At 43.4% G+C, this 26,258-nt stretch overlaps 1 protein-coding gene across 2 annotated transcripts in view; it reads right to left on the reverse strand.

Annotated features, from left to right (window-relative positions):
- plppr5b (phospholipid phosphatase related 5b) overlaps positions 1-26,258 on the reverse strand; it is a 109,510-nt gene that overhangs the window by 58,069 nt on the left and 25,183 nt on the right. For both annotated transcript variants that reach the window (XM_026179129.2, XM_026179130.2), the window contains exons 2-3: positions 24,358-24,490; positions 4,209-4,459 (exon numbers count right to left, since the gene is read on the reverse strand). In XM_026179129.2, coding sequence (XP_026034914.1) covers positions 4,209-4,459; positions 24,358-24,490 — 384 coding nt within the window. The remainder of the gene's footprint in view (positions 1-4,208; positions 4,460-24,357; positions 24,491-26,258) is intronic.

Consider the following 26,258-nt stretch of genomic DNA (forward strand, 5'->3'; position numbering starts at 1 on the left):
CCACCGGACCTGCTCAGTAGTCGCCATTGCCACCAGCGTGGCCGCCCACCAGAACTGCTTTGGCTCAGCCGCAGGCCGCGTGGCCACCCCCCCGAACTGTTTTGTTTCGGACTCTGTCCCTCCGTCCTGGACCCCGTCCGCCAACTTTGTTCTGTTTTTTTTTTTCTTTCGGCCATCGGGTGCCGGCCTTTGAAGGGGGGTACTGTCAAGGTTCCTGGGTCGTTGAGTGATTTCAGTTTGTTGATGTTCAGTTTAGTTTGCCACATTAATGTTCTCATTTCCTGTTTTTTCCCATGTCAGCTTGTCTCTTGTGTCATTAGTCAGATTATGTTCAGCCCTGTACTCATCTGTTTCCAATCATTGTCATCATTCGACCTGTGTATTTAAGTTCCTTGGTTTCACCAGTTCTTTGTTGTGTCATTGATGTTGATGTTGCCAGTATTGTCGTTCCCGTTTGTATTCAGTTATTCAGTCAGTTAGTCAGTCTTGCCGTTCCTGCTTTGTTCATTCACCCGCTCCAATAAATCCTCGTCATTCCGCACCGTGAGGCGGTTTAATGTTGCAAAGCACCTCTTTTTAACTTCAGTGGATATTATACATGGTTATGCTCAGGATATGTCAGCCCATTTCTACTGGAAATGCCTTTTGGTTAAACTTTCAGCAAGGAATTTGCATTTGCACTGTTAAATATTTATATAACTTTAATGCACATAAACAGCTTCTTGTTTAAGTGAAAATAAATGGATGTTTGTTTGTTTTTTGCGCTAATAAAGTTGTGGAGTTGTATTTTTTTCCGCATCAATTATATCATCAGTTATATCGTTATCACAAATTTTCAAATATGTATCGTGATAAATATTTTTGGCCATATCACCCTGCTCTACAACAAAGCACTATTTTTGGTAGAGCATGCTAGCAGGCCGTCGTTATTACCGTGTTTTTTGGAAAATACGGCACACTTGAAATCAATCCTTTGACTTTTCTGAAAATCGTCAGTGCCCCTTATAATCCCGTGTGCCTTATGTATGAATTCTGGTTGTGTTTACTGACCTCGAAACGATTTTATGTGCACGGCGCTCGAAAATCTGTCAAATGCTTTAGTACGACTTTGCTAAGCTACGAAGCCGCACCGCTTGATGGATTGTCGGAGCATTACGGCTATCGTAGGCGGAGCCTCGTGGAGTGATACGTACTGTGCTTCAACATAATATTACCATATTGTGTGTGTATAACCTCTTTTTAAGTTTTGTGGATATTATACATGGTTATGCTGAGGATATGTCGGCCAGTTTCCACTGGAAATGCCTTTTGGTTAAACTGTCAGCGAGGAATTTGCATTTGCAGTGTTACATTTTTATATAACTTTAATGCACTTAAAAAACAGCTGCTTGTTTAAGTGAAAATACATTGATGGGTTGGTTTTTTTTGCACTAATAAAGTTGTGGAGTTGTAAAGTATTTTGTCTAGTGTCAATTATATCGTCAGTTATAATGTATGGTGATAAATATTTTTGGTCATATCGCCCTGCTCTAGGAGCAATTACAGCTGATCCAACAGACTCTGGATTGCTGTGTTTGAACCTGGCATTGCTGTAATGACTAAGACAACAAGAGGGATAATTTTCATCATCTTCTTGGAGTTGCAGTATTGTGTGTGTCAGTGTGTGCAAACTGCATGTATGTCCTGGACACACACATTGGCCTGTGCTAAATGACCTATAAAACAGAGACAATCTGTTCTCCTCACCATGCAGGCAGGCAGTGATCGTCCAAAGCCATGCATCGATCACTTATGGGCACTTGGGTACACATTGGTTCTGACACAGAAAATCAAACAAATCAGATCATCAGAAAGCATTGGAAGCTTTTTTGAAAAGGTTTCATTGTTGTGCTTTGCTTAAAGGATAAATCAACAGTCACACAGGATGGCTGTAGGAGGTAGAGCAGGTCATCTAGTAATTGGAAGGTTGTTGTTGCTGCTTCAGTCTCCAGGACCAACTATTCTTTGGTCACATACTAACCCCAAGTTGCTCTCCGATGCATCTATCAGTGTATGTATGTGTGTGAATGTCAGACTGAAAGCACTTGAGCAAAAAAGCATGGAAAAAAGTGTTTGTATGAGGTAAGTTTGATAAACAATAAACTGGACTGGTAAAAAAGCATCACTGCACAGTGCAGGACAGGCCAGAGCCAAGGTAGCTGAGGTCTTTTAACATCGGACCATGCTCAGGATATTCTTTGAGTCTGTGTGATCAATGCCATCCTCTATGCTGTTTCATGGTTTCCAAGATAAGGACAATGCTGCAAAATGCCTCCCACCCACTCCATGAGGTGCTAGCCAGTCACAGGGGCATGTTCACTTAAAGATAGGGCTGGGCGATATATCGAGTTTTTTAAAAATATCGATATATTTTTATACGAGATGTAAGATGTGACAATATCCTTTATATCGATATAGTCTATGTTACGTTATAATTATAGTTGTGGAGCCACAAGTTTGCCTCTCTTTCGTCCACTTTTGTCTTTACGCAACGTTACTTGACCTCACCTCTCCTTCACTGAACACAACTCCCCCTCCTCCCACATCGCTTCACCTGCAGGCAGCGACAAGATGGGCACGGCAAATCTCCGTTAACGAGTTACTGCGCATCGCCCCGTGCGTGGGGCTGAATGGCGTCAATGTGTTAATGAGCTAACCACGCTAACGAGCTAACCACGCTAACGCCATGCACGGCCTGAAATCCTTTCATTTTCTCAAAAATCGACAGTGCGCCTTATGTATGAATTCTAGTTGTTCAGGGTCAAAAATGTTTTAGTACGACTTTGCTAAGCTACGGAGCTGCACCGGCTTGATGGATAGTCGGAGCATTACGGCTACCGAGGAGCCTCACGAAGTGATACGTACTGTGCTTCAGCGTAATATTACCGTATTGTGTGTGTGTATAAGGACCATAAATGGCACCTGTAAGAGACACGGTTATGAAGCAGATTTCAAACTCCAGGCTGTCAGTCACGAACTGTGAAATCTGTCTCTGTTATTATGCTCAGCGTCTTTTAGTTTACATTTTGACTGCACAATTGTGAGCTCTTTGTTATGCACAAAAACAACAGTTTTGTTTTATTTATGGAGCACTTTTATTATATAATAAATGCTCATAATTTATTTTTGAGTAGTTTTTTTCATGTACATCTATGTATGTTAATAAAAGTGCCTGTGTGACATCTGGGACACAGCTTTGACTAAGAACTCTCTTTTTGTTCGTACCTTATGGCTTTAAAAAAATATCGAGATATATATATCTTATATCGCCATCCTGCTAAAAAATATCGAGATATGAATTTTGGTTCATATCGCCCAGCCCTACTTAAAGACTAAGATTGCCCAAATGCACCACTCAACAACACAGGAAATCATTCCTGCCTGTGGCTATCTCACTACACAAGCACCTTGAGGCAACCGTTGTGATTTAGCGCTATATAAATAAAATGTGACTGATCTACCAAAATTACTCCAAGAGCACGTCAACCAATCATCCAGGAGGTCACAAAAGAACCCAGAACATAATTAAGGAACCGCAGGCTTCACATGTCTAAGTTAAGGTCAGAGGTCATGATTCAACAATAAGAAAGAGACTGGGCAAAATGGGATCCATGGGAGAGCTCAAAGAGAAAACCACTGCTAACCAAAAAGAACACAACAGTGTTACATGTGCCAAAAAACATCTTGATTATCTCCAAGACTTTTGGGGAAAATATTCTGTGGACTGACGAGACAAAGCTGAACTTTTTGGAAGTCACCTCTTCACAAAAGGACCATCATACCAACAGTAACATATGGTGGTGGTATTGTGATGATCTGGGGCTGTTTTGCTGGCTCAGGACCTAGAAGACTTGCTGTGGTAAATGGAACCATGAATTCTGCTGCATAGCAGTAACCCACCTGAGATTGTGAGACTACCAGGCGCCCTGTGGGTTACTGTTGGGAACAGCAAGCGACACAGACTGTGCAGAGATAGGTGACACGGAAACAAAAGCAGGGATGCAGAGCGGGGCTATCACGTCCAGCAGCAAAAACAACAAAACAAACCCTATTTCCATCCATCTTTCTCACCAACGCCAGCTCCCTCGCAAACAAAACGGAGGTGATACAATCAGAGACAACAAAAGGATTATACTAAACACATATGGCTGGATGTAAGAAAAACTCACAGCTAGGTAGAGTGCAGCATAGACGCTAAGCGCAGCCTCTTTGGATGGGAAAGTCTTGCGGGCACGTAGGATGTCGTCCTGGTTTCCTGTGCAGGCCTCCTGGTGGCTGATGTAGCGCAGGGCCTGCTGGCAACCCAGTGCTGTGTAGTTTGGCTTACAGACAGTCAGGAAGTACGGTGCCAGGTTTCCTGTCACTACCTGCCCTGCGTTGACAAAGATGTCAACAGTGAAGAGGCCAAAGGTGTAGACTCCTGGAAACAAACAAAAAAATGTTAAGACTGACGAGAGAAATGCTGCTGTTAGCAGCAACATAGTACTGAGACTGAAAAGTGAGGTGCTAATTAATATTAATGAGATACCGTCAGATTTTGTGAAACTTGATATTCCTCAGTTCAACACAACTCAATATAATTTTATTTATATAGCATCAAATCACAACAAGAGCTTTTCAAGGCGCTTTATATTGTAAGGTGACCCTACAACATTACAAAAAAAAAAAGAGAAAACCCCAACAATCAAATGAACCCTTTGAGCAAAACTCCCTTTTCACAGAAAGACACCTTCAGCAGAACCAGGCTGAGGGAGGGACGGACATTTGCCGCGACCGGGTAGGGTTCAGGGAGGAAGAAAGGACAAAGACATGCTGTGGAAGAGAGCCAGAGATTAATAATAACTAATAATTAAATGCAGAGAGGTGTATAAACACATAGTGAATGAAACACTCAGTGCATCATGGGAGTCCCCCAGCATCCTACAGTGGGGCAAAAAAGTATTTAGTCAGCCACCGATTGTGCAAGTTCCCCCACTTAAAATGATGACAGAGGTCAGTAATTTTCACCAGAGGTACACTTCAACTGTGAGAGACAGAATGTGAAAAAAAAAATCCATGAATCCACATGGTAGGATTTGTAAAGAATTTATTCGTAAATTAGGGTGGAAAATAAGTATTTGGTCACCTCAAACAAGGAAAATCTCTGGCTCTCACAGACCTGTAACGTCTTCTGTAAGAAGTTTTTCTGTCCCCCACTCGTTACCTGTATGAATGGCACCTGTTTGAACTCATCATCTGTATAAAAGACACCTGTCCACAGCCTCAAACAGTCAGACTCCAAACTCCGCCATGGCCAAGACCAAAGAGCTTTCGAAGGACACCAGGAAAAGTATTGTAGACCTGCACCAGACTGGGAAGAGTGAATCTACAATAGGCAAGCAGCTTGGTGTGAAAAAATCAACTGTGGGAGCAATCATCAGAAAATGGAAGACATACAAGACCACTGATAATCTCCCACGATCTGGGGCTCCACGCAAGATCTCATCCCGTGGGGTCAAAATGATCATGAGAACGGTGAGCAAAGATCCCAGAACCACACGGGGGGACCTGGTGAATGACCTGCAGAGAGCTGGGACCAAAGTAACAAAGGTCACCATCAGTAACACACTACAACGGCAGGGAATCAAATCCCGCAGCGCCAGACGTGTTCCGCTGCTGAAGCCAGTGCATGTCCAGGCCCGTCTGAAGTTTGCCAGAGAGCACATGGATGATACAGCAGAGGATTGGGAGAATGTCATGTGGTCAGATGAAACCAAAGTAGAACTTTTTGGTATAAACTCAACTCGTCGTGTTTGGAGGAAGAAGAATACTGAGTTGCATCCCAAGAACACCATACCTACTGTGAAGCATGGGGGTGGAAACATCATGCTATGGGGCTGTTTTTCTGCCAAGGGGACAGGACGACTGATCCGTGTTAAGGACAGAATGAATGGGGCCATGTATCGTGAGATTTTGAGCCAAAACCTCCTTCCATCAGTGAGAACTTTGAAGATGAAACGAGGCTGGGTCTTCCAACATGACAATGATCCAAAACACACCGCCCGGGCAACAAAGGAGTGGCTCCGTAAGAAGCATTTGAAAGTCCTGGAGTGGCCTAGCCAGTATCCAGACCTCAACCCCATAGAAAATCTGTGGCGGGAGTTGAAAGTCCGTGTTGCTCGGCGACAGCCCCAAAACATCACTGCTCTCGAGAAGATCTGCATGGAGGAATGGGCCAAAATACCAGCTACTGTGTGTGCAAACCTGGTAAAGACCTATAGTAAACGTTTGACCTCTGTTATTGCCAACAAAGGTTATGTTACAAAGTATTGAGTTGTATTTTTGTTATTGACCAAATACTTATTTTCCACCCTGATTTACGAATAAATTCTTTACAAATCCTACCATGTGGATTCATGGATTTTTTTTTCACATTCTGTCTCTCACAGTTGAAGTGTACCTCTGGTGCAAATTACTGACCTCTGTCATCATTTTAGGTGGGGGAACTTGCACAATCGGTGGCTGACTAAATACTTTTTTGCCCCACTGTACGTTTATTACAACATCACCTGGTCCAGCCCTAACTATATTCTTTAGCAAAAAGGAAAGTTTGAAGCTTAATCTTGAAAGTAGAGATAGTGTCTGTCTCCTGAATCCAAACTGGAAGCTGGTTCCACAGAAGAGGGGCCTGAAAACTGAAGGTCATGAAGATATGTTGGGACCTGATTATTCAAGACCTTATATATGATGAGAAGAATTTTAAATTCAATTCTGGATTTAACAGGAAGCCAATGAAGGGAAGCCAATACAAGAGAAATCTGCTCTCTCTTTCTAGTCCCTGTCAGTACACTAGCTGCAGCATTTTGGATTAACTAAAGGTTGGTTTTTAGGACATCCCAATAATAATGAATTACAGTAGTCCATAAGAAGTAATAAATGCATGAACTTTAAATTTAAATTTATTTTATTACTTTACATTTAAAATTTTTTTCCTGGGGACCCTGTGACACCCCATTGAAGAGCCGTAGGCTGGATCTCTTAAGATCTCACTGTTGGGTTTGTAAGGCCATGTTACTCCTAAATTTCTCTTGTTCAAAGAGAAGATATAAAACAAAGTTCTAAGCTAATCGACCTTAGTGTTCTCCTTTTTAAAAGAATCAATAAAGAATCGAAAATGGAATCGGAATCGTGAAAATCTTATCAATACCCATCCCTACATATACACACATACATATATATACACTGTAACATGCCTCTGTGGGATAGGCATTTATCCTGGCTAATGCTATAGCTCCCAATGACAATGATTTTGTTTCTCAGCACTACTTTAACAATGAGAGATAGAAACTATTTTTATACAGCAAAACATAATAAATGGCATTTGCAATAAGAAAAATGTGTGATTCGCACAAGTAACCTTGTTGTGCTGCCCCTTCTGTCTGTGCTTTATCTTCCAACAGAATGATGGTGTTGCGACACTGGCAAAGTGCTCCATAAAATAACAAGGACAGGACATAAATCATTCAGCTTACTTGTACTTTCAGTGTGAATAATTCCCTCTGTAAGCAGCCTGTTCATCTCCTCTGTTCCTCACTCCTATGCGAGTCTGCACACAGCCGGCCTTGAACAAAATCCCCTGCTGCTCACCATCACACACCCACTGTGACCATCACCCAGGTGCCACTGTCCATTCACGCTGCTCCTAACCAAACCAACCAAGCATGGAGGGCTTTAACGGAAATAGCAGCTTCCCTCGTACAGGAGCCCAGCCCGCTGACACGCTAAATTACCTACTGACACCGAGTCGGACAATCGCTTCTTACACACACACTGAAAGAGGTGTTTACCACACAAAAACACACACATATGTATATGAGGTTCCATGATGTGTTGCTGGGTCAACCACAGAAGCTTTTCCAATCACTGTCAAGCGTCTGTGCTGCTGCAAAACTAATTCAGCCAAGGCTATGAAGTGTGCTGCGAGACATTAACAGACAGGCGGCACTGCAACAGTTTAGTGTGGCATATCTTTCTTCTTCTTTCACGGATTCTAGTTTTAAATGTCACTGCGTGACTCATTGCTGTTCCTTTGTCATCCCCCAAGAGCCACTGAGGCTTACTGCCGACAGGTCATTTTCTTAATAAGCATCAAATAGGTTTTGTCAGGCATCATGTGACTCAGTCACCAAGTGCTCGCCGCACAACGCATCGTTTTGACTCTGTCCCACTTTCTGAAGCGAGTGTGGAAAATGTGGAGGCGCTTACAGCGAACCCATCCCCCTCTTCCTCTTTGTTGTAGGGAACACAGAGCGAGATGATCAAAATTGCTTATTAGGGCATAAATCTAATGCCTGCTTCAAACAATGCCATGATCTGCCGCAGAGCCGCTGTATAGTTTGTTTGTTCTGTGTAGTCGCTCCTCTCTTGGTGCATATCTGTGTGTCGGAGGGTGAGGACGGGTGAGGCAGTGCACCTCTTATTTGATCTCCAAAGTGCTGCAGTGTGATGTGCAGCAGAGTCACTGTTATCACAGTTTCCCAGATCCCCCCCAAGTTCATAAGCAACACTTTGGAGTGCTCAGCTGTAGTAAGCTGTAAGTAAGTCCTAATACTGGACACAGTGTTAAATACAAAGATGCAACAGCAATACGCAGTGTGACACAGTGTGAAAGTGTTGATTTAACTGTGAAATGTATTTATTGGACAGAGACTGAACTTCAGTTTCATTGTCCCCCGTGGAGCTCGTTGAGTAATTGCGAAGAATTCGTCAGTACTGAAGAACACATAAGCACGGAAGCTCGTTAACATTTACGTTAGCAACTTCTACTTATATGTCCTGTTTTTCTCCCCAATGTTGAACAGCTTTTTTTTTTGTCTAGGCAATTCAACTAACCAGCAGATACGACACCTTCAAGGCATTGACTTTAACTGAGTTAGAGGGCTTGTGGAAAACATTGTTCAAGCTAAACAAAGGGTTAGAGTTAGCAAAGAATCTAAGAATGCAGGAGTAAGGGCAAAGTAAACAGTATCTGCCAGGTCTGGTCCAGTCAGACCAACATCTACTTTCATGTTCCTACACTAAATTAAACACAAATGAGGAAGCAGTTTAAGAACCTGAATGCTCGGAAAGCTCCCGGCCCAGACGGTGTGTCTCCTGCCACCCTCAGACACTGTGCAAACGAGCTGGCCCCAGTGTTTTCTGGCATTTTCAACTCCTCACTGCAGGCATGTCATGTGCCTGCCTGCTTCAAGTCCTCCACCATAATCCCTGTCCCCAAGAAACCTAGGATCACTGGACTAAATGACTACAGACCCGTGGCTCTGACATCTGTGGTCATGAAGTCTTTTGAGCGCCTAGTTCTCTCCCATCTCAGGACCCTCACGACCCCCCTCCTGGACCCCTGCAGTTTGCATATAGAGCCAACAGGTCTGTAGACGACGCCATCAACATGGCCCTACACTTCATCCTGCAGCATCTGGACTCCCCAGGAACCTACGCCAGGATCCTGTTTGTGGACTTCAGCTCTGCCTTCAACACCATCCTTCCAGACCATCTCCGACACAAGCTTTCCCAGATGAATGTGCCTGATCCCATCTGCCGGTGGATCACTGACTTCCTGACGGACAGGAAGCAGCATGTGAGGCTGGGAAAGAATGTCTCGGACTCCCGGACCATCAGCACCGGCTCCCCTCAGGGCTGTGTTCTTTCTCCTCTGCTCTTCTCCCTGTACACCAACTGCTGTACCTCCACCCACCAGTCTGTCAAGCTAATCAAGTTCGCAGATGACACCACCGTTATTGGGCTCATCTCTGACGGGGATGAGTCTGCCTACAGGAGGGAGGTTGAACGTCTGGTGTCCTGGTGCAGCCACAACAACCTGGTGCTGAATGCCCAGAAGACAGTGGAGATTATTGTGGACTTCAGGAAGCACACAGCCCCACTCCCCCCATCATCCTGACTGACACCCCCATCACCTCTGTGGACTCATTCCGCTTCCTGGGTACCACCATCACCCAGGACCTGAAGTGGGAGCCCACCATCACCTCCGTCATCAAGAAAGCCCAGCAGAGGATGTACTTCCTGAGGCAGCTGAAGAAATTCAACCTGCCAACACGGACGATGATGCAATTCTACACCGCAATCATCGAGTCCATCCTCACCTCCTCCATCACCGTGTGGTACGCTGGAGCCACTATCAGGGACAAACAGAGACTGCAGCGTGTTGTGCGCTCTGCTGAGAAGGTGATTGGCTGCAGACTCCCATCTCTGCAGGACCTGTACACCTCCAGGACACTGGGGCATGCAGCTCGGATCTCAGCTGACCCCTCTCACCCTGGATACAGTCTGTTTGACCTGCTCCCCTCAGGCAGGAGGCTCCGGTCCATTCGCACCAGAACCTCTCGCCATAAGAACAGTTTCTTCCCCTCTGCTGTTGGACACATGAACAATAACCGTATGACTGTTCCCAGCACTAACACATGACCCTACGCTGTGTTCACTGCATCATTCCATGTTTGGCACTGATCACCACCTGCACTCATGTATATATCTTTCAACGTAGCACTCTTAATTCTTATTCTCATGTATATATCTCATGTATATCTCATGCACATATCTTTCTACGTAGCACTTTTAATTCTTATCCCTACTTTTATTTTTTCATGTCTATTTAAGTGCTATTTATGACACTATGTTTGCACTGAAGCACCGCAGCAATTTCCTAATGTTGTAAACCTGCTCAACATTTGGCAATAAACCCCTTTCTGATTCTGATTCTGATTCTGATTCTGACAAATCAAACTAGGGGCTGCTCACTACACAATTACTCTTTACAACGCACAGTAAGGAGACAGTCCTCTAATTTGAATAAAGTTCTAATAAATAGCATAAGCATAATGTTTTTCTTATTGTGTTTCCGACCCGCTTCAGGTGATATCACATTCTAAACAGCGTTTAATCTTTGAAAATGAGTTTTTCCACAGCAGCAACAATATCACAAATCTCTCTGAGGGCTCTTTTACTCTCCTATTTGTGTTTCTATAGCTGCTTTTGAGAACAGCCCAATTCAAACAATTCAAACTGCTGATAAGCTTCACCAGCAGGCATTATTAAGACAATCAGCCCTTCTGGTCTGATATGAAAGAATTAGTGCACAAATCCTTTGCACTGGCAAGGGAAAGAAAAGCAACAATGTTCACTGAAGACATGCAGGAAAGCTGCTAAAGGATCAGAAAACATCAAAAGCTGAATAGAAAACAATGATTATTTGTATGAATGAATAACACTACATACATAATAGGGAAGAGGCCCAAGGTTTGAAAATAATCTCAGTGTGTGTCAAATAACACACACTACAGAAACAAGGAGCTCAGACAGCAGCAGCATCTTCTTCAACCAGTTAGAAGAAAAAAAACGAAGAAAGGAAAGACCATAAACAGCAAACAACACACAATGCAGGAGAGTTTAGACAAAAGTTAATTACATGCAATAGTGGGAATCAAAAGTCTAGAGTAGAGGTGTCCAACTCCAGGCCTCCTTGTCCTGCTAGACCTCAGTGCAGCGTTCGATACTGTCGACCATAATATTCTATTAGAGCGATTAGAACATGCTGTAGGTATTACAGGTACTGTGCTGCAGTGGTTTGTATCATATATATCTAATAGACTCCAATTTGTTCATGTAAATGGAGAGTCCTCTTCACACACTGAGGTTAATTATGAGTTCCACAGGGTTCAGTGCTAGGACCAATTCTGTTTACATTATACATGCTTCCCTTAGGCAGCATCATTAGAAGACATAGCATACATTTACACTGCTATGCAGATGACACCCAGCTCTATCTGTCCATGAAGCCAGATAACACACACCAATGAGTTAAACTGCAGGAATGTCTTAAAGACAAAGACCTGGATGGCCGCTGGTTTTCAGGCCCGTCTTCTGTGGAACCAGCTTTTTCTCTATCTCTACTTTCAAGTGCCTTGAGACAACTGTTGTTGTGATTTGGCACTGTATAAATAAAATTGAATTGAATTGAATTCAGGTGTGTTGACCCAGGGCGAGATCGAAAACCTGCAGGACACCAGCCCTCGAGGCCTTGAGTTGGACACCCCATGTCTAGAGTGAAGAAGAAACACTCAGTGCATCATGGGAAGCCCCTAACAGCCTAGGCCTATTGCAGTGTAACTAGCAGGGGTCACCTGATCCAGCCCTAACTATACGTTTTAGCAAAAATCAAAGCCTAATCTTGAAAGTAGAGATAGTGTCTGTCTCCTAAATCCAAACTGGAAGCTGGTTCCACAGAAAACTGAAAGCTCTTCCTCCCATTCTACATTTAATTATCTCAATGAGCGCTCAAAGTGCTGAAGTAAAGAAGAAAAAATATTATATAGCAACCATTAACCACTTACCATCTAGGAACCATGAGTAAGCCTGAGAGCAAATTGCTCTATTAGGAAAATTAGGTACTGTGAGGTCTTTAGAGTATGATCGCGTGACACTCGGATGAGCCACTGACAACGTCTAGATCAGGGGTGCCCAATCCTGGTCCTCGAGAGCTACCGTCCTGCAGCTTTTAGATGCATCCCTACTCCAACACAGCTGAATCAAATGGTTTGATTACCTCTTCAGCATGCCATCGTGTTTGGCAAAGGCCTGATAACAAGCCATTCATTTGATTCAGCTGTGTTGGAGTAGGGATGCATCTAAAAGCTGCAGGATAGTAGCTCTCGAGGACTGGGATTGGGCAGCCCTGGTCTAGATGAACAGAATCAACAGTACCATGTCTGAGCAATGTTTTAGCCGATACTAATTCATCGTGTGAGTGTGAGCAGCACACAAACATGAACAATACTGCAGTCCGCCCAACAGCTACAGATGATGCTGACATCAGTGCTTTTTTCAGGTTACACATTGCTCCATCAAATTCCAGAAGCTTAGGGAAGACTTCAAGAGACTTTAGCTGAAAAGAAAATACCTTTGTAAGCAGCAGTGGTGCACTTAAAAAAAAAAGGTTAAAGCTGCAGTGCAGTGTGCTCCCAACGGGCTCAAAACTTTTAAATATTGATGTTATCTGGACTGTTTTACATAATGTCACTTACAGAGTAGGCTGAGCACGAACTTTATAAATGTAAAGTTCAACAAGCAAAGCAACAGAGGTAAAACAGACTCCTGAAGATGAGTGCACAAGTGCCCCACGACCCTCGGCTGTGTTCTAAATATAATCTTCCCTGAGCAGCACAGCCTGTGAGTCATTATGCAAAGCTACGCCTGGCCTGAGTGTTAAGGGAAGGCTATGGAGCTGCAAGACGGCTTGGTTCACATCATGCAAATGTTGGCTACAAACATGTGCGAGCATGCATACTTATGCACATGAACAGATACACTCAGGCACACATGCAGAAATGCAAACACATGGAATGTGTCAGGTGTGAATACTAGCACGCTCTAATATTTGTAAAGACGCAAGAATACCAAAGAAAACGTGCAGGAGCCACTGTGGTGACCAAAGTGAGCTGGTCTGTGACAAACACAGAGGAAACTGATGCTACTTCATCGTTTTTCTTCATCACACTACAAACGCAGGTGTACAGTGCATCAAAGCGCTTCATTTGTTCCACATTTGGTCTTGTTACAGCCAAAATGGATTTGACTTAGTGTTGTGTGTGTGTGTGCTCTCTCATCCACAAGCTCTCCTTGAGTCTGTGTTTTCAGTTTGTTTGTTCCTGCCCTGACCCGTGATTGGATTGTTTACCTGTGAATCACCATCAGTAAGAGCTAAGTTTTAAACTTGTGTCTGGCTTGCTGAATTCTGCATTATGGGTCCTAATCTTGCCTGTCAGTGGTGCACAATAAAGGTGCCATCATGGTCCCCTTTGACAAGAGGACAGAGCCTCAAAATAATATCCCAATATTTCAAGGAAAATGTTATTGTGTCCTTTTCAAATAAGCTATTGTCACTGATGGCACTCTGCCTAATTTGCAGTAATATAGTGCCACAGCACAAGCCAAATGTGAGCAGAAAGTAATGATTTCCCTGGACACTGTTTGGAAGGAGGCCCCGGGGCAGACCAAGGAAACACTGGAGAGGTTGTATGTCTCGGTTGGTCTGGGAATCTTTCCATCCATTTCTTTAGCTTATCCGGGGGTTAAGTGGAAGAAAATGGATGGATGGATGGAGAAGTACAAACGTAACTGTGTAACACTTCAGTTTAACAACTTCTAAAGTAACCTTGCAACTCATCAGGAGCTGCACAATAAAACTGAAAAATGTGTGTTAGTTTTGTCCCTGCTTAGTTTAGCTCCTGTCCCAGTTTTTTCTTCCATCGCTGTATTTAGTCTAATCTTGTGTGTGTTACCGTTCCACTTCAGTCATATTTATTGTCCCAGACTCTCTTTGTCTCTTGCTCAAACTTCAGCTTATCCTCCCTTCATTTTTCTAAGTTCCTATGCTTCCTGGCTGTTATTCCAGTTGCTTTCGGTTTCCTTTTAAGGCATTCATCAGCTAGTAAAGGCTCACTCAGAGTCCTGCCCAGTCTGCTGAGGGTGTCTACTTTTGGGTCCTCTCTCTCCCTGCACTCCATTGATGAAAGTTTGCTGTTTCCAGATTTACCAGAAAGACTTTTCTCACATATTGTACAGATCACTGCTTTGTTGAAGTAGCTCCCTTTTTACTGAACCTTTATCAGAGGTGGACACACAGTTGTCAATGTCAGACATCTCTGGGTTTGTCTCGTGTGTTCACATTAACACATGGTGTTGCTACAGAAATATCATCATGATATGAGGCTTTCCTTAAATCATGTAAAATTTATACAGAGATCGTTGCAGGAGATTAGTTGTGCTATGCTATATTGGAATAGATCTCTTAAACTTTAAATCCAGGTGTTTTGAGTCAAGCATCCAGCCAAGCATGTAAATAATGAGTCCTAACCCCCCTGGAAGCATTTAGGAACCACAGCATGGAGACCATGGAAAATCACCGAGCGGTTTCACCAACTGCTGAGGTGGAAAATGCCAAAAAGTCACCAAAGCCTCAAAGACCAAAAACCATTGAGACCAAATGGGTCTCCATAGTCCAACAGTCCTTTTGTAGGTGTAAGGTGTAGTAAGCATAGGACAACCAGTCAGAGTGTACTTATTATTCTTCATTCAACTTAGATAATATAGTGTTACTGTTTCCTTATGTATTTAAGATTCATATTTACCTAATTTCTTTCTTTATTTGACTCGTCCCTGATATCGCACTTTAAAATCTCAAAAAAACGTTGCAAATACGGACTTTTTACAGCTAAGGAAGATACACGTGTGGTTTAAAGTGAAGTTAGAGATCCAGTGATTTATAGTCAGTAACATGTGCCTAGATCAGTTTTACAGCAGGTGCTGTGAATGAATGTTTCAAGGAGGCAAACTGCTAGAGATGGGAGGTGATGTCCCATACAACACACAGCTGTTCATTTGCCCATCTGCCATCCCATCTGTGTGAATGTGAGGTTCACTCAGACTTTTATCACCAAACTTGCTATATTATGCATCGTCTTGTTTTGGAAACAAGTGTTGGTTGTTATAGAATAATTCAAGCTGAAAGATGCTTCAGCATTCGCTGCAGTCCCAGATGGAAGCCTTTCATGCTGACACTGACTAATCAGAAATGTGGCTCTTTCAGTAATGTGAAGACACATGTCATATATCTTGACACTATTTATGTATCATAACCAAAATAAAAAAGTGGAAAACTACAACAGCGGAGCTAACAGGTCTCTATCTTGCTTCACTTTTTAACACTTTGTGCTGATACCTTTTAACACCCCAAAGCAACTCCTCAGCTTAAAAGTCAAATCAACTCAGGAATCTTTTGGCGTTGAGGCTCAGAGATTCAGGCAGGCCCAAGCAAACAGGCGACGTGGAGCCTTCATTACTCCACACAGCACAGCACAGTCTTTCTGGGATTCATTCATCTGTGCTCACTCACTGTGCCAACAAGCCTGCCCAAAGTACTTATCCATAGTCATGCATAAATGCACCATAATCGACACAGGCAGGCATGCTGCATAAAATGGGATTTCCAGATTGTGTATTTTAAAGAGTACTTTATAATTTGGAATAACAGCTGCTACTAATGTTACTGTAAAGAGAAACTGACAGCCCTGAGACCCATTAGATGATAGTAGCAAAAACCTTATTTCTACCCTTTAAAAAAATAAATAGATTTTTAGGGTGCCAGCCACAGGATTTTTCTGGCAAAGGAGGAAATGTAGCTCCTGAGTCAATCCACAACCTAGATTGTAGAAAGTACTACCAGCTCAAGTCAGCTAAGGACAGATGGTAACCAAACTGTCATGTTTCGGCTGTGTGCAGGCAGGAATTGGACCCAAACGCAAACTCACTAGAAACGGGATTGAACTCCAAATGGCAGCTTTAATTGCTAAACATAGAACGTATACAAATCCTAAACTGAGAAGAATCTAATAAAACACACACAGGGAGAAACACACAGCATGACGGAGATCACAACACTGACACAGAGAAACACAGGGCTCAAATACACTGGGAAGTAACGAGGGGAATGAGACACAGAAGGGGAGCACAGCTGGAGAAATCAGAACTGACGAGACAAGTGAGCAAAGTAGGATACACTCACATGAGACACAGACCTTCAAAGTAAAACAGGAAGTAGCACAGATGCAAACTAGACTAGGGGAGACAGGAACTAAGAAACACAGAGAACAACAACAAAGAGACACAGAGGGCAGCTACTAACTACTCAGAGAACTAAACAGGATACAAGAAGGCCAAACTAAGACAATAGACTATAGAATAACAACAAAGAACTAAGAGCATAATACAAAAACTCAGAAACACAAGAAACTCAAAGCACTGGCTCACCGACCCAGGACCGTGACACAAACGACCTGCAGAGGACATATTGGAACACTGGATATACTAGTCAGAAACATGTTGGGTTGATTGTCTTTAATAAAGTCCCACGGAAGAATTGTTTACATCAAAGTGTAATCACAATCACAATAACGTCATTTATCTGACACCAGCGATGTCTCCCAGTGTCCATAAGGGGTCACTGTAGACCATAAATTTGCTTCATAGCACGTCATACAAGTTGCTAATAGTAAGGCATGAATATGGCAAAGCTAGCAACAGTTAAACTAAACAGCAAAAAAGTCCTTTAACTTAATTCCTGATACAACTGGATGTAATTATTGAATAGATTATGGCCACTGCTGTTATCTCAGTGCTAAATAATCTTACCAACATAGTATCAATGTACTGAGACACATAATTTTAACATGCACGAACAGTTACAACCAGCATCATGCCAATTAACTTGCCAAGGGAATAACACTTACTGATTCATTACGGCACAACTCAATCACACTAACTCAGTTACAGCTGCAGCAGCTCCTTTAGGTATATCCACTCTGCATGCTCAGCACATGGTGCGCTTGATTCTTGCCTCTAGACACCCCGAGGCAGAGCAGGTAAATTTGAACATGACCTATAATAAACCTAATTCCTTCAACTAAAACAACAGTCTGCAAGTTTCATACCCAAGTGAATCATATTCCCAGAACAATCCAGAGGATCTCTGTCACCTATATTAAAGGGTGCCCAGCATTATTAATTATTAGATAACCACTCTCTATACCCCATCACAGGCCAAGGTCACCACTAATGGGATCATCTCTCAATGTTTAAGCGTGGAGAGAGGGACAAGACAAGGATCCCCACTCTCACCCGAATAATTCGCAGTTTTCTTAGAACCACTTGCCATTCCACAAAAATATCAAAGGTAATCAAACCTCTATATTAGAACACAAAATTCATTTATATGCTGATGATATATTACTGTATTTACAAGAACCAACAAATTCAGTAAAGGACATATTTCATCTCATTACAAATTTTTCACGAACATCAGATTGGTCAAAATGAATTACTAATAATACTTCCAATAATGAAGAACTCAATGATTCCTGCAGACCAAGATTTGAACTTTTGAGCTATCAAAAGCTAGGTATAATTACCTCCCCCAAATTATCACTCACTTATTCCAAATTAATAATTTTTCCTTAATGATTGCATCAAAATGTTTTCAGTCCTTAGACTATTTAGCTAACCGAATAAAATACATCATAAGATGGATTCACCAGAATGAAGCACACAATCGATGGAATGAAACTTTCAGACTTCCCCTTTATTACCGCTTCAGTTATACGCCATAACTGCCTCAAAAACCCTTTGAGCTTCTGCACCTTAACGGCCTGGTGAAAACCCTTGAAATCACAAACTCAAAATAAAACCTCTGTAAGGTTCTATCAGCCAGTCATCTGTTTAACAACAACAACTAAAGAACACAGTTAAGACAAAAATGTCCAACCCACAGCCCTTTACAACCACTAACACATGTAAAAGATGTTTCAATTTCAATTCAATCTGGCGTTTGGAGGTGATGAGGCAGGAGATTGGCGGATCCCGCCTACTCCCCCCCTCCTGTCCTTTCTCTTCCCTTTATCTCTGCCTTGTGCTGGGGTCCTCCTGGCAGGCCCAATGCCTGGTCCCTGCATCCGGCTGTCTGGGGTGGGCACCTTCTGCTCTATCGGGGGATGGCAGGAGTGGTGGGGGTGGGTGGCTGGGTGGCTGGGTGGGCCCATGCAACTGGGGTTGTGCTTCAGCGCCCTGGTTGTGCTGGCAGGTGTCCTCTGTGGGTCTTTTTGCAGTACATCGGCTCCTGCAGGCTCCTTCCAGTCTTTATGTTGCTATGGTGGGTCTGGGATGAGCCATCTATTTTCTGTTAGACCTTGGTTGATGAGCTGTGGGCTCTGGTAGAGACCTTCCTGTACATTTTGTGATTCTACATGCTGGTGCACTGTGGCTTGATCTTGACCTTCATTGTTGCGGCTGCTTAGGGTCTCTGAGTTCATGGGTCATTCTCTCACCACCATAGGTGTTGGTGTTTGGGCTCTGGTGAGTCAGGTGCCTGTGACGAGAGTGGGGGTGTCCTCACTGCATGAACCACCATACTGCCTGTTGTCATTTCCTCGTTCCTGTTTTTCTTTTTTGGGATGTTGCTATGGTACATTTTCCCTTCATAGATAGCAGATGGTTGTTTGCGGCCGAAACACCCAATGAATCGGGGTTACACAAGTGATGATGTCTCGTATTGGTGGCAAGTGGTAGTTCATGTCAGTCTAAATGAAGAATCATATTGTCACATAAGGGCTGAAACACCAAAGTAGTTTGAGTGCTTCTCCCACCTGACTGAGAACCTTCACAGACATATTCTCCCACCTCCAACCCACTCAAAAATTGTGCTAGTTATTCTAGGGATTCTAGTTCTATCAAGCCCTCTGATTAAGATGTGGGTTTATGAGATTGGGAAATCTTTTATTTACATTTTCCAACTGTTTTGGAAATAGGATTGTGCTATAATTTTCACTGTTCACAAGTGTAGCTGTTCTAAATTTTACTATGAGATTGAGCTGAGAAAGGAACCAAATAGGCTTAATTCAAAATAACAGCATGTCATATTTTCACCCTCTCAGCCCTCCATGGATTTATATTTCATTTGATCTTATTTTACTTTTGGTTGAGTTCCTTGCTGCTTCCTCTGACAAGCCTGTCTTTTTCTTTTGCCAGGCTCAGTGATTAGTAGTTTTTCAGAGGGCAAAGCACTATCCTCGTCTTGTTTTATTTGTATAATTGAGCTGCCATTTGCTTAAGACACTTTTGTACCTTGTAGCAGAGAAAATTACAGCGTTAAAGTGAGGCTTTTAGTTAAGCTATCTATCTCCGTTCTATAGCCTCTACATTGTGCTAATGACGTGTGCTTCATAATGATGAAGTTCTTCCTTCTTGCTTTTAGAATAGCTTTTCCTTTGTTGGATAAAATATTGTTTTTGTGGCAGTTCTCCTCTTCGAGCCAGAGCCTCGGTTTTAGGGTAAAGCAATTCTGAATCTGCATTAAAGTCATTCTTCTAGCGGGGATGGTGTTGATTCTTAATGTGGCACACTTTCATTACTTTACAAAACCCCTCTGCAGCTAAAGCTCTTCATCCTTCTTCTCCATGTTGCTGGGAAAAGACAACTTTATCATAAAGTCACTGTGGAGCACTTTCATAACTGACATCAATTAACACTAAGACATGAGCTTTATTCTGATACACTCTGGCACTGTTTAATGCAAGACAACCAATTCCAATATAAGATAAAGGGATAAAAGGAGCTTTAGTCTGCAATGAGAGGACTGTTAATGTTAAGGAGCAGCATGAATAGTGTGCTGAATGTGTAAATGCAAGGATAAAGCCAGGCCCCCAAGTGGATTTATCCCTAAGGAACTATGTAATACTCCTCAGTCTTATCTCCATCTCTCAATTACCCATCAGAGAGAAGAGGCCAACCTGCGGTGAATGATTCTTACACACTGACTCTGTTACTCTGATCTTCTCCTTAGCCCTTTTGTGTGACGTGTGAGAAAAATATTGCATTGAAGTTGGATATTATCGCATGGGCTCTTCTTCTTCTTCTTCTCTTTCGCTGCATCCTTTAGTGGCCATCCCTCTGTATGTCCTCCTTCACTACATCCATGAACCTCCTCTGAGGTCTTCCCCTCCTGCCCTTCAGGTCCATCTTCATCATCCTTTGTCCACCATTCAGTATCCTTCCTCTGCACATCTCCAAACCATCTCAACCTCTTTAACTTTGAGCTGTCCCTCTGATGTCCTCTTTGCTTATCCTGCCCGTGCTGCTCAGTCCAAATGAACATCTTCAGCTCATGTTGGGATCTTGGTGTCTGTCTAAGAAAGCAGCTGATCGAGGCAGCTAACAGGAGTGCAATGGGAATCAAGCTGCCAGAGAGACACTGAAAATTGCAAAAAGGTTTTGGAAGAAGCCATGTATGGGTCGTGCCAGGTTCTTTTTACAGTGGTGTTGAAACCCAGGCTGGCATGACAGAGCCCCAACCTGTGTAGCTGATGGGGGCACTGGCCCAGATGGTGTCTGAGCTGGCAGCTGTGCATCTGAAGCAGTTGGAGGAGGTACATGCCTGGAGCAAGCAGCAGACAGAAGTATTGGAAAACCTCATCACTTGTTCTGGCTCCTTGCTGACTGGAGGAGGCCCAGGTGGCAGTTATGAGCCTCCACGCAACAGCAAGGGCACCCTTCCTACATTAGATGGACCATCCTAGACTGGATAGACCATTGGTGCTGGTTCCGGAAAAGTTTGATAGGGTTGCAGACAGCCCTTCGCTTAAGTGAGGTGACTGCATGAAGCCACGGCCAGGAAGCTGCAGCCCTAAGTAAACCTCAGCTGCTCGACACTGTCGTCCAGGAGCAGTTTGTCTCGGTCAGAACAGTGGAGTGAGTTCACTGTCACTGGCTGGCGAGCCTCAAGCAGCTTGGGTGGAACCACCATGGGAGCAGCTGGGGCAAGCAGCGACCAACTGACCAGTCCTGGCCCAAAGGAAGAGGCACCCGGTGGCATCACCAGCCCGGCCAGTGGTTATGGAGCTCTAGCCATTTCCTCCCACTGGAAATGGATACTAACCCCTTCTCTAACCCCTTCTCCTCTGTTGTTTCTCTGCAGGTCATGAGGGCTATGGAAGTTGTGCTCAGCTCATCGGAGCAGCACAAGCATCAGAGCAAGAGTGCTGGAGATGTGGGCGACTAGTGCACATCCGCCAGGACTGCCCGTTATTGGAGGTGAAGTGGGTGTTCCGCGTCGCCCATCCTGAGACATCCTGCCCCAGTCCAGGAGACGAGGGTGCCAATGGTCACAACAAACGCGATAAACTGATCTGGAAAGCCAGCAATGTTGTGGGGATGGAGCTGGACTCCCTTATGATGTCCAAGGCGAGCACAATGGTGGACAATACCTCCCGCCCACACTATGACATCCTGGCCTGTCACAGGAGGGTGTTCAGTGAGAGACTGAACTTACCCAAATGCACCACTGAACGGCACAGGAAATCATTCCTGCCGGTCCATACGGGTCAAACCGCCAAATCAATGATGTAATTTTAACTGCCTTCAATCAGCCCTCACACATCTGACTCATATGTTAGAGTGCTGTTCATTGACTTCAGCATTCAACACAATCATTCCCCAGCAACTCATTAACAAACTGGATCTGGTGGGGCTCAGCACCTCGCTGTGTAACTGGCTGCTGGATTTCCTGACAGGAAGACAGCAGATAGTACGGGTCGGCAACAACACCTTTAGCTCAAGAACACTGAATACGTGGGCTCCCAACGATGTATGTTGAGCCCCCTTCTCAACTGCACACCATCACACAGCTACATCAAGTTGGCCTCAGACACAGCTGTGTCACATCAGCAACAACGATGAGACATAGAGGAGTGAAGTTAACCATCTGGCTGAGTGGTGCAGCAACAACAACCTTTCCCTGAATGTGGAGAAGACTACGGAGATCACCACAGACCTCAGGAGAACTCACACCCTGCACACCCCACTAACCATCAACAGTGCTGCTGTGGAGAGGGTAAGCAGCACCAAGTTCCTGTGTGTGCACATTTCAGAAGATCTCTCCTGGTCAAAGAACACAGCATCACAGCCTCAACCGCCATTATTGGAAAATCTCGGAAAAAATAGTCCTTCATAAATTGCTGACCTTGTTAGAGACTAATGGAATCAGCGAGAAATTCCAATCTGGGTTTAAACCACGCCACAGTACCGAGACAGCGCTATTAAGAGTTTTTAATGACCTCCTTTTAACTGCTGATTCAGGGTGCTCAGTGGTCCTAGTTTTATTTGACTTAACGATACGGTTGATTAGGGCTGTTCGATATAACGATATATATCAGCTGACGATATAAAAACGTCCATCGTTTCATTTTATGCTATCGTTTGTTTCGTGGTGTCGCAAAAGAAACTGTTTACGTCAATATTTGTGTGGATGCCCTTGAGGGCATCCACACTATTGAGATCCTGTTTCTCTTTATTCTTTATTCCACTATATTCCAGTTGCTTCCGTACACTTTTTGGCACTTAACTACTCCCACAGTTTTCATCAGATTTTCACCGTTCAAACTTTAAAAAATTCTGCTCTTTCTGCTAATGCCGGCTATAACTTTTGGTGTTCATAACTTCTATACTTTTTGAGATATTGAATTTTTTTTGCAATATTTTTTGCCCATTTCTGCCATATCATCAGTGGCCTCACTGATTTTCCTTGCCGGGCTGACCTGTTCTCTCTTTGTCTTATATTTAATATAACCACACTACGGACGGACAAGTGCCTGTTTTTACACGTTGTCGTTAGCAACCAAGACGGTAAAAAAATGGCGTGGCTCCGCCGTCTGCTTGTTTGTTTTGCATACCTTTTACAATAAAGCTCAAAATCCTGTTGAGACTTTTCAAAATAAACTAAATCCCATGAAAGAGTATGGAGAGCATTTATGGATGAGAAGCAAAAAAGAGCCATCGGGGTGCTAAAAAATAAACCTTAGACTCAAACGTTAGAGCAGGCTTTTCCCGGCAGCACGCCGTGTAATAAATACTCACAAAGAAAACAACGGCCGTTACAACTTATGTCTAAAAATGTATCGTTTCATGCATCGGTTAAAAGTCTCAACTCCAGGTACATGACGCCCAGCTGGAAACACTTCAATGCAAGTCAATCTGCCTGAGATTCACAGAATTTACAGAAAATGTTAAATTCTTGTGATTTATATCGTTATCGGGATGATAGATGTCTTATATCGGGATATGAGATTTTGGTCATATCGCACAGCCCTACGGTTGATCACAATATTCTCCTGGCAAGGCTAGAACAAGTAGTTGGACTTAAAGGTAATGAATGTCCTTTCATGGTTTAAATAATACTTATCCAAGAGGTCTTTCTCTTCGTTTAAGGCATGGCTCTGTAGAGCACCACTGTCACTGTGGAAATGCAAACGCACCCACATTTGCCACTAAAAACAGACCTGCAACACAAACGTATTCAGGAGCCCCCAGTTTTAATCAGAAACACTGATAAACCAACAGCAGCAGCAATGATGACGCTGGCACAGTTACACAATGCAAAGAGCAAACAGGTGGAGCTTTACTGAGACGATTAGTTCAGGTTGAGTGAAAGAAAAGTTGTTTCTAGCGTCCAAAACATCAGTGCTGTTCCTGTAGTCGATCTTAGTTTTTCAATTTAGTGGGAAAAAGTGTGTTTGTTGATCAAAGGACCTGATCAACAAACTCAACTAACTAGTTTATTATGTGAATGTCACATGTGGCCAGTTTTCTCACAGACTTATAGAAAAACATTCAGCTTTGACAGGTGAAGTAACAGAAACAAGCATACACACGCCTAAAACTTACCGAGGAAGCGGAATGTCCTGCGTACCAGTGGGTTGAGGTAACAGCAGTCTCCGGTGGCCACCGTCTTCTCTAAACGGTCAAACTCCTTGGACGTGTACTGGACCAGAAACAGCACAGTCTCTGTCACTGTGATCTAGGAGAAATAGGGGCCACATACACAAAGAAAACAGATTACTGAAAGGAGCAGCACTTTACCTGTGAGTGGGTGCTGCTAGTGTGGGTGGTGTTATTTTGTCAGTCATTCGTACCAGTGCTCTCTCAGTGGGCTCCATCACTAGTGACACAGCTGCTGAATACACAAAAGGACTCAAGCCTGTCTATGTGCAAATATGTATGCTTTTGAAAACAGGACCGAGCCCACTTTCTATGCAACTCTCTAAAGTTGACTATTAGCCAAAGAAAGCTGCTACAGACAAACATGGCAGGCCACTGATCCTTACACTATAGAAGTCTTCCAGTCCCCAGGGTGAGGTCTGAAGAGCTGGAGCAAACGTCTAAATCAGGGACGGATGGAAACCTTTCAAACAAGTAATTTTCTAAACAGCTGTTTACGTCAGGCAGCTTCAATGCAACATTAAAATTAATTATAAATAAACTGTATTTATTATTGTTTTCAGACACTGATGCCAGTGAGCAGCAGAATGGTGAATGTGTAACTGATGCAAAAGAAGCCAGTGTGTGTTTGTGGAATGAAAGAACAGTGTAACAGTGTAACAGTGTAACAGTCAGTGAATCACTGACATGTGTGTGGCACCGAGTAATATCACACTTTATTAAACACACAGTTCCTGTTAGCAGACACACTCATGTTTGGGTCTGGATGTGGGATTTCTCTTCATGAGGAGAAAAATATGAAAGATCATGCCACTAGAGAACATAATAGCTTTTAGACACAAAAACTACGGTGGCTTAGGGAACCAGTGAAAAGTGATAGAAACCCGAGGTGACCAGTAAAAACAGGTACGGTGGTTGACGCAGTCACTCCTCTTCAGCTAAGGCAGTGTTTCCCAACCACTGCACCGCGGCACATAGGTGTGCCGTGAGAAATGATCAGGTGTGCCGTGGAAGATTATCTGGTTCCACCTGATTAGTAATCTAAGCGATCGGTGTGGGTATCGGGCAATACAATAACATTCTCTTCCACTAGAGGGCAGTACAACTACCTGCTCTAATTAAATGGGTTGCCAGTTGTCAGTAAAACAGAAGAAGACGAAGAAGAAATTACATAACAGCCATGCTGTGAGTGAGCCGATGCAGCGTAATAGTAATAGATACATATGTGAAAGGACAAAGTAGTCAGTGGGACCTGGTGCTGGAGAAAACTCTGATCCCGATGAGGACCTAGCACAAGCACTGGTCAGAAGAAAGCAAAAAAGGTATACTGGGGACAAACCAAGCCAATTTTTTTCTTACTTCCCCTGTCATAAATCATAGCGCCATAACTCACTTTCTCTCATATGTCCAAGTTTTTCCCTGCAAATACTTTATTTCCCAGTCTGTTGGGACAGTTAACTAAGCAGTGTATTTGGTTCCTCCAGGGATCAAACCAGGCTGCTTTCACTCATTAGGTGAATGTAAAGCATCGCACTCTGGAGCCACTGAAAGAGTCCACACGATAGATCTCTTACATTAGACAACTGATAAAATATAACCACATAAAACTCAACACCAACGCGACTGGCACCAGGTGGAGTGGAAGTGATGACCCTACCACGTCAGCTACTCATCATTGATATGAGGAGCTGTATTTCCATGGTGACACTGGTAGGGATGTACTGGGATGAAATACACTGCACACCGTGATAGTCGTAACATCAGTAAAAGAATGCAGGGCCTGCACTGTGCTCAGTAACACTGCACTGACCACTTTAAAGCCTGTTTTTCAAACAGAGCCACATGAG

This window comes from Astatotilapia calliptera, chromosome 9 (genome assembly GCF_964374335.1).
Source record: "Astatotilapia calliptera chromosome 9, fAstCal68.1, whole genome shotgun sequence".
Lineage (NCBI taxonomy): Eukaryota > Metazoa > Chordata > Actinopteri > Cichliformes > Cichlidae > Astatotilapia > Astatotilapia calliptera.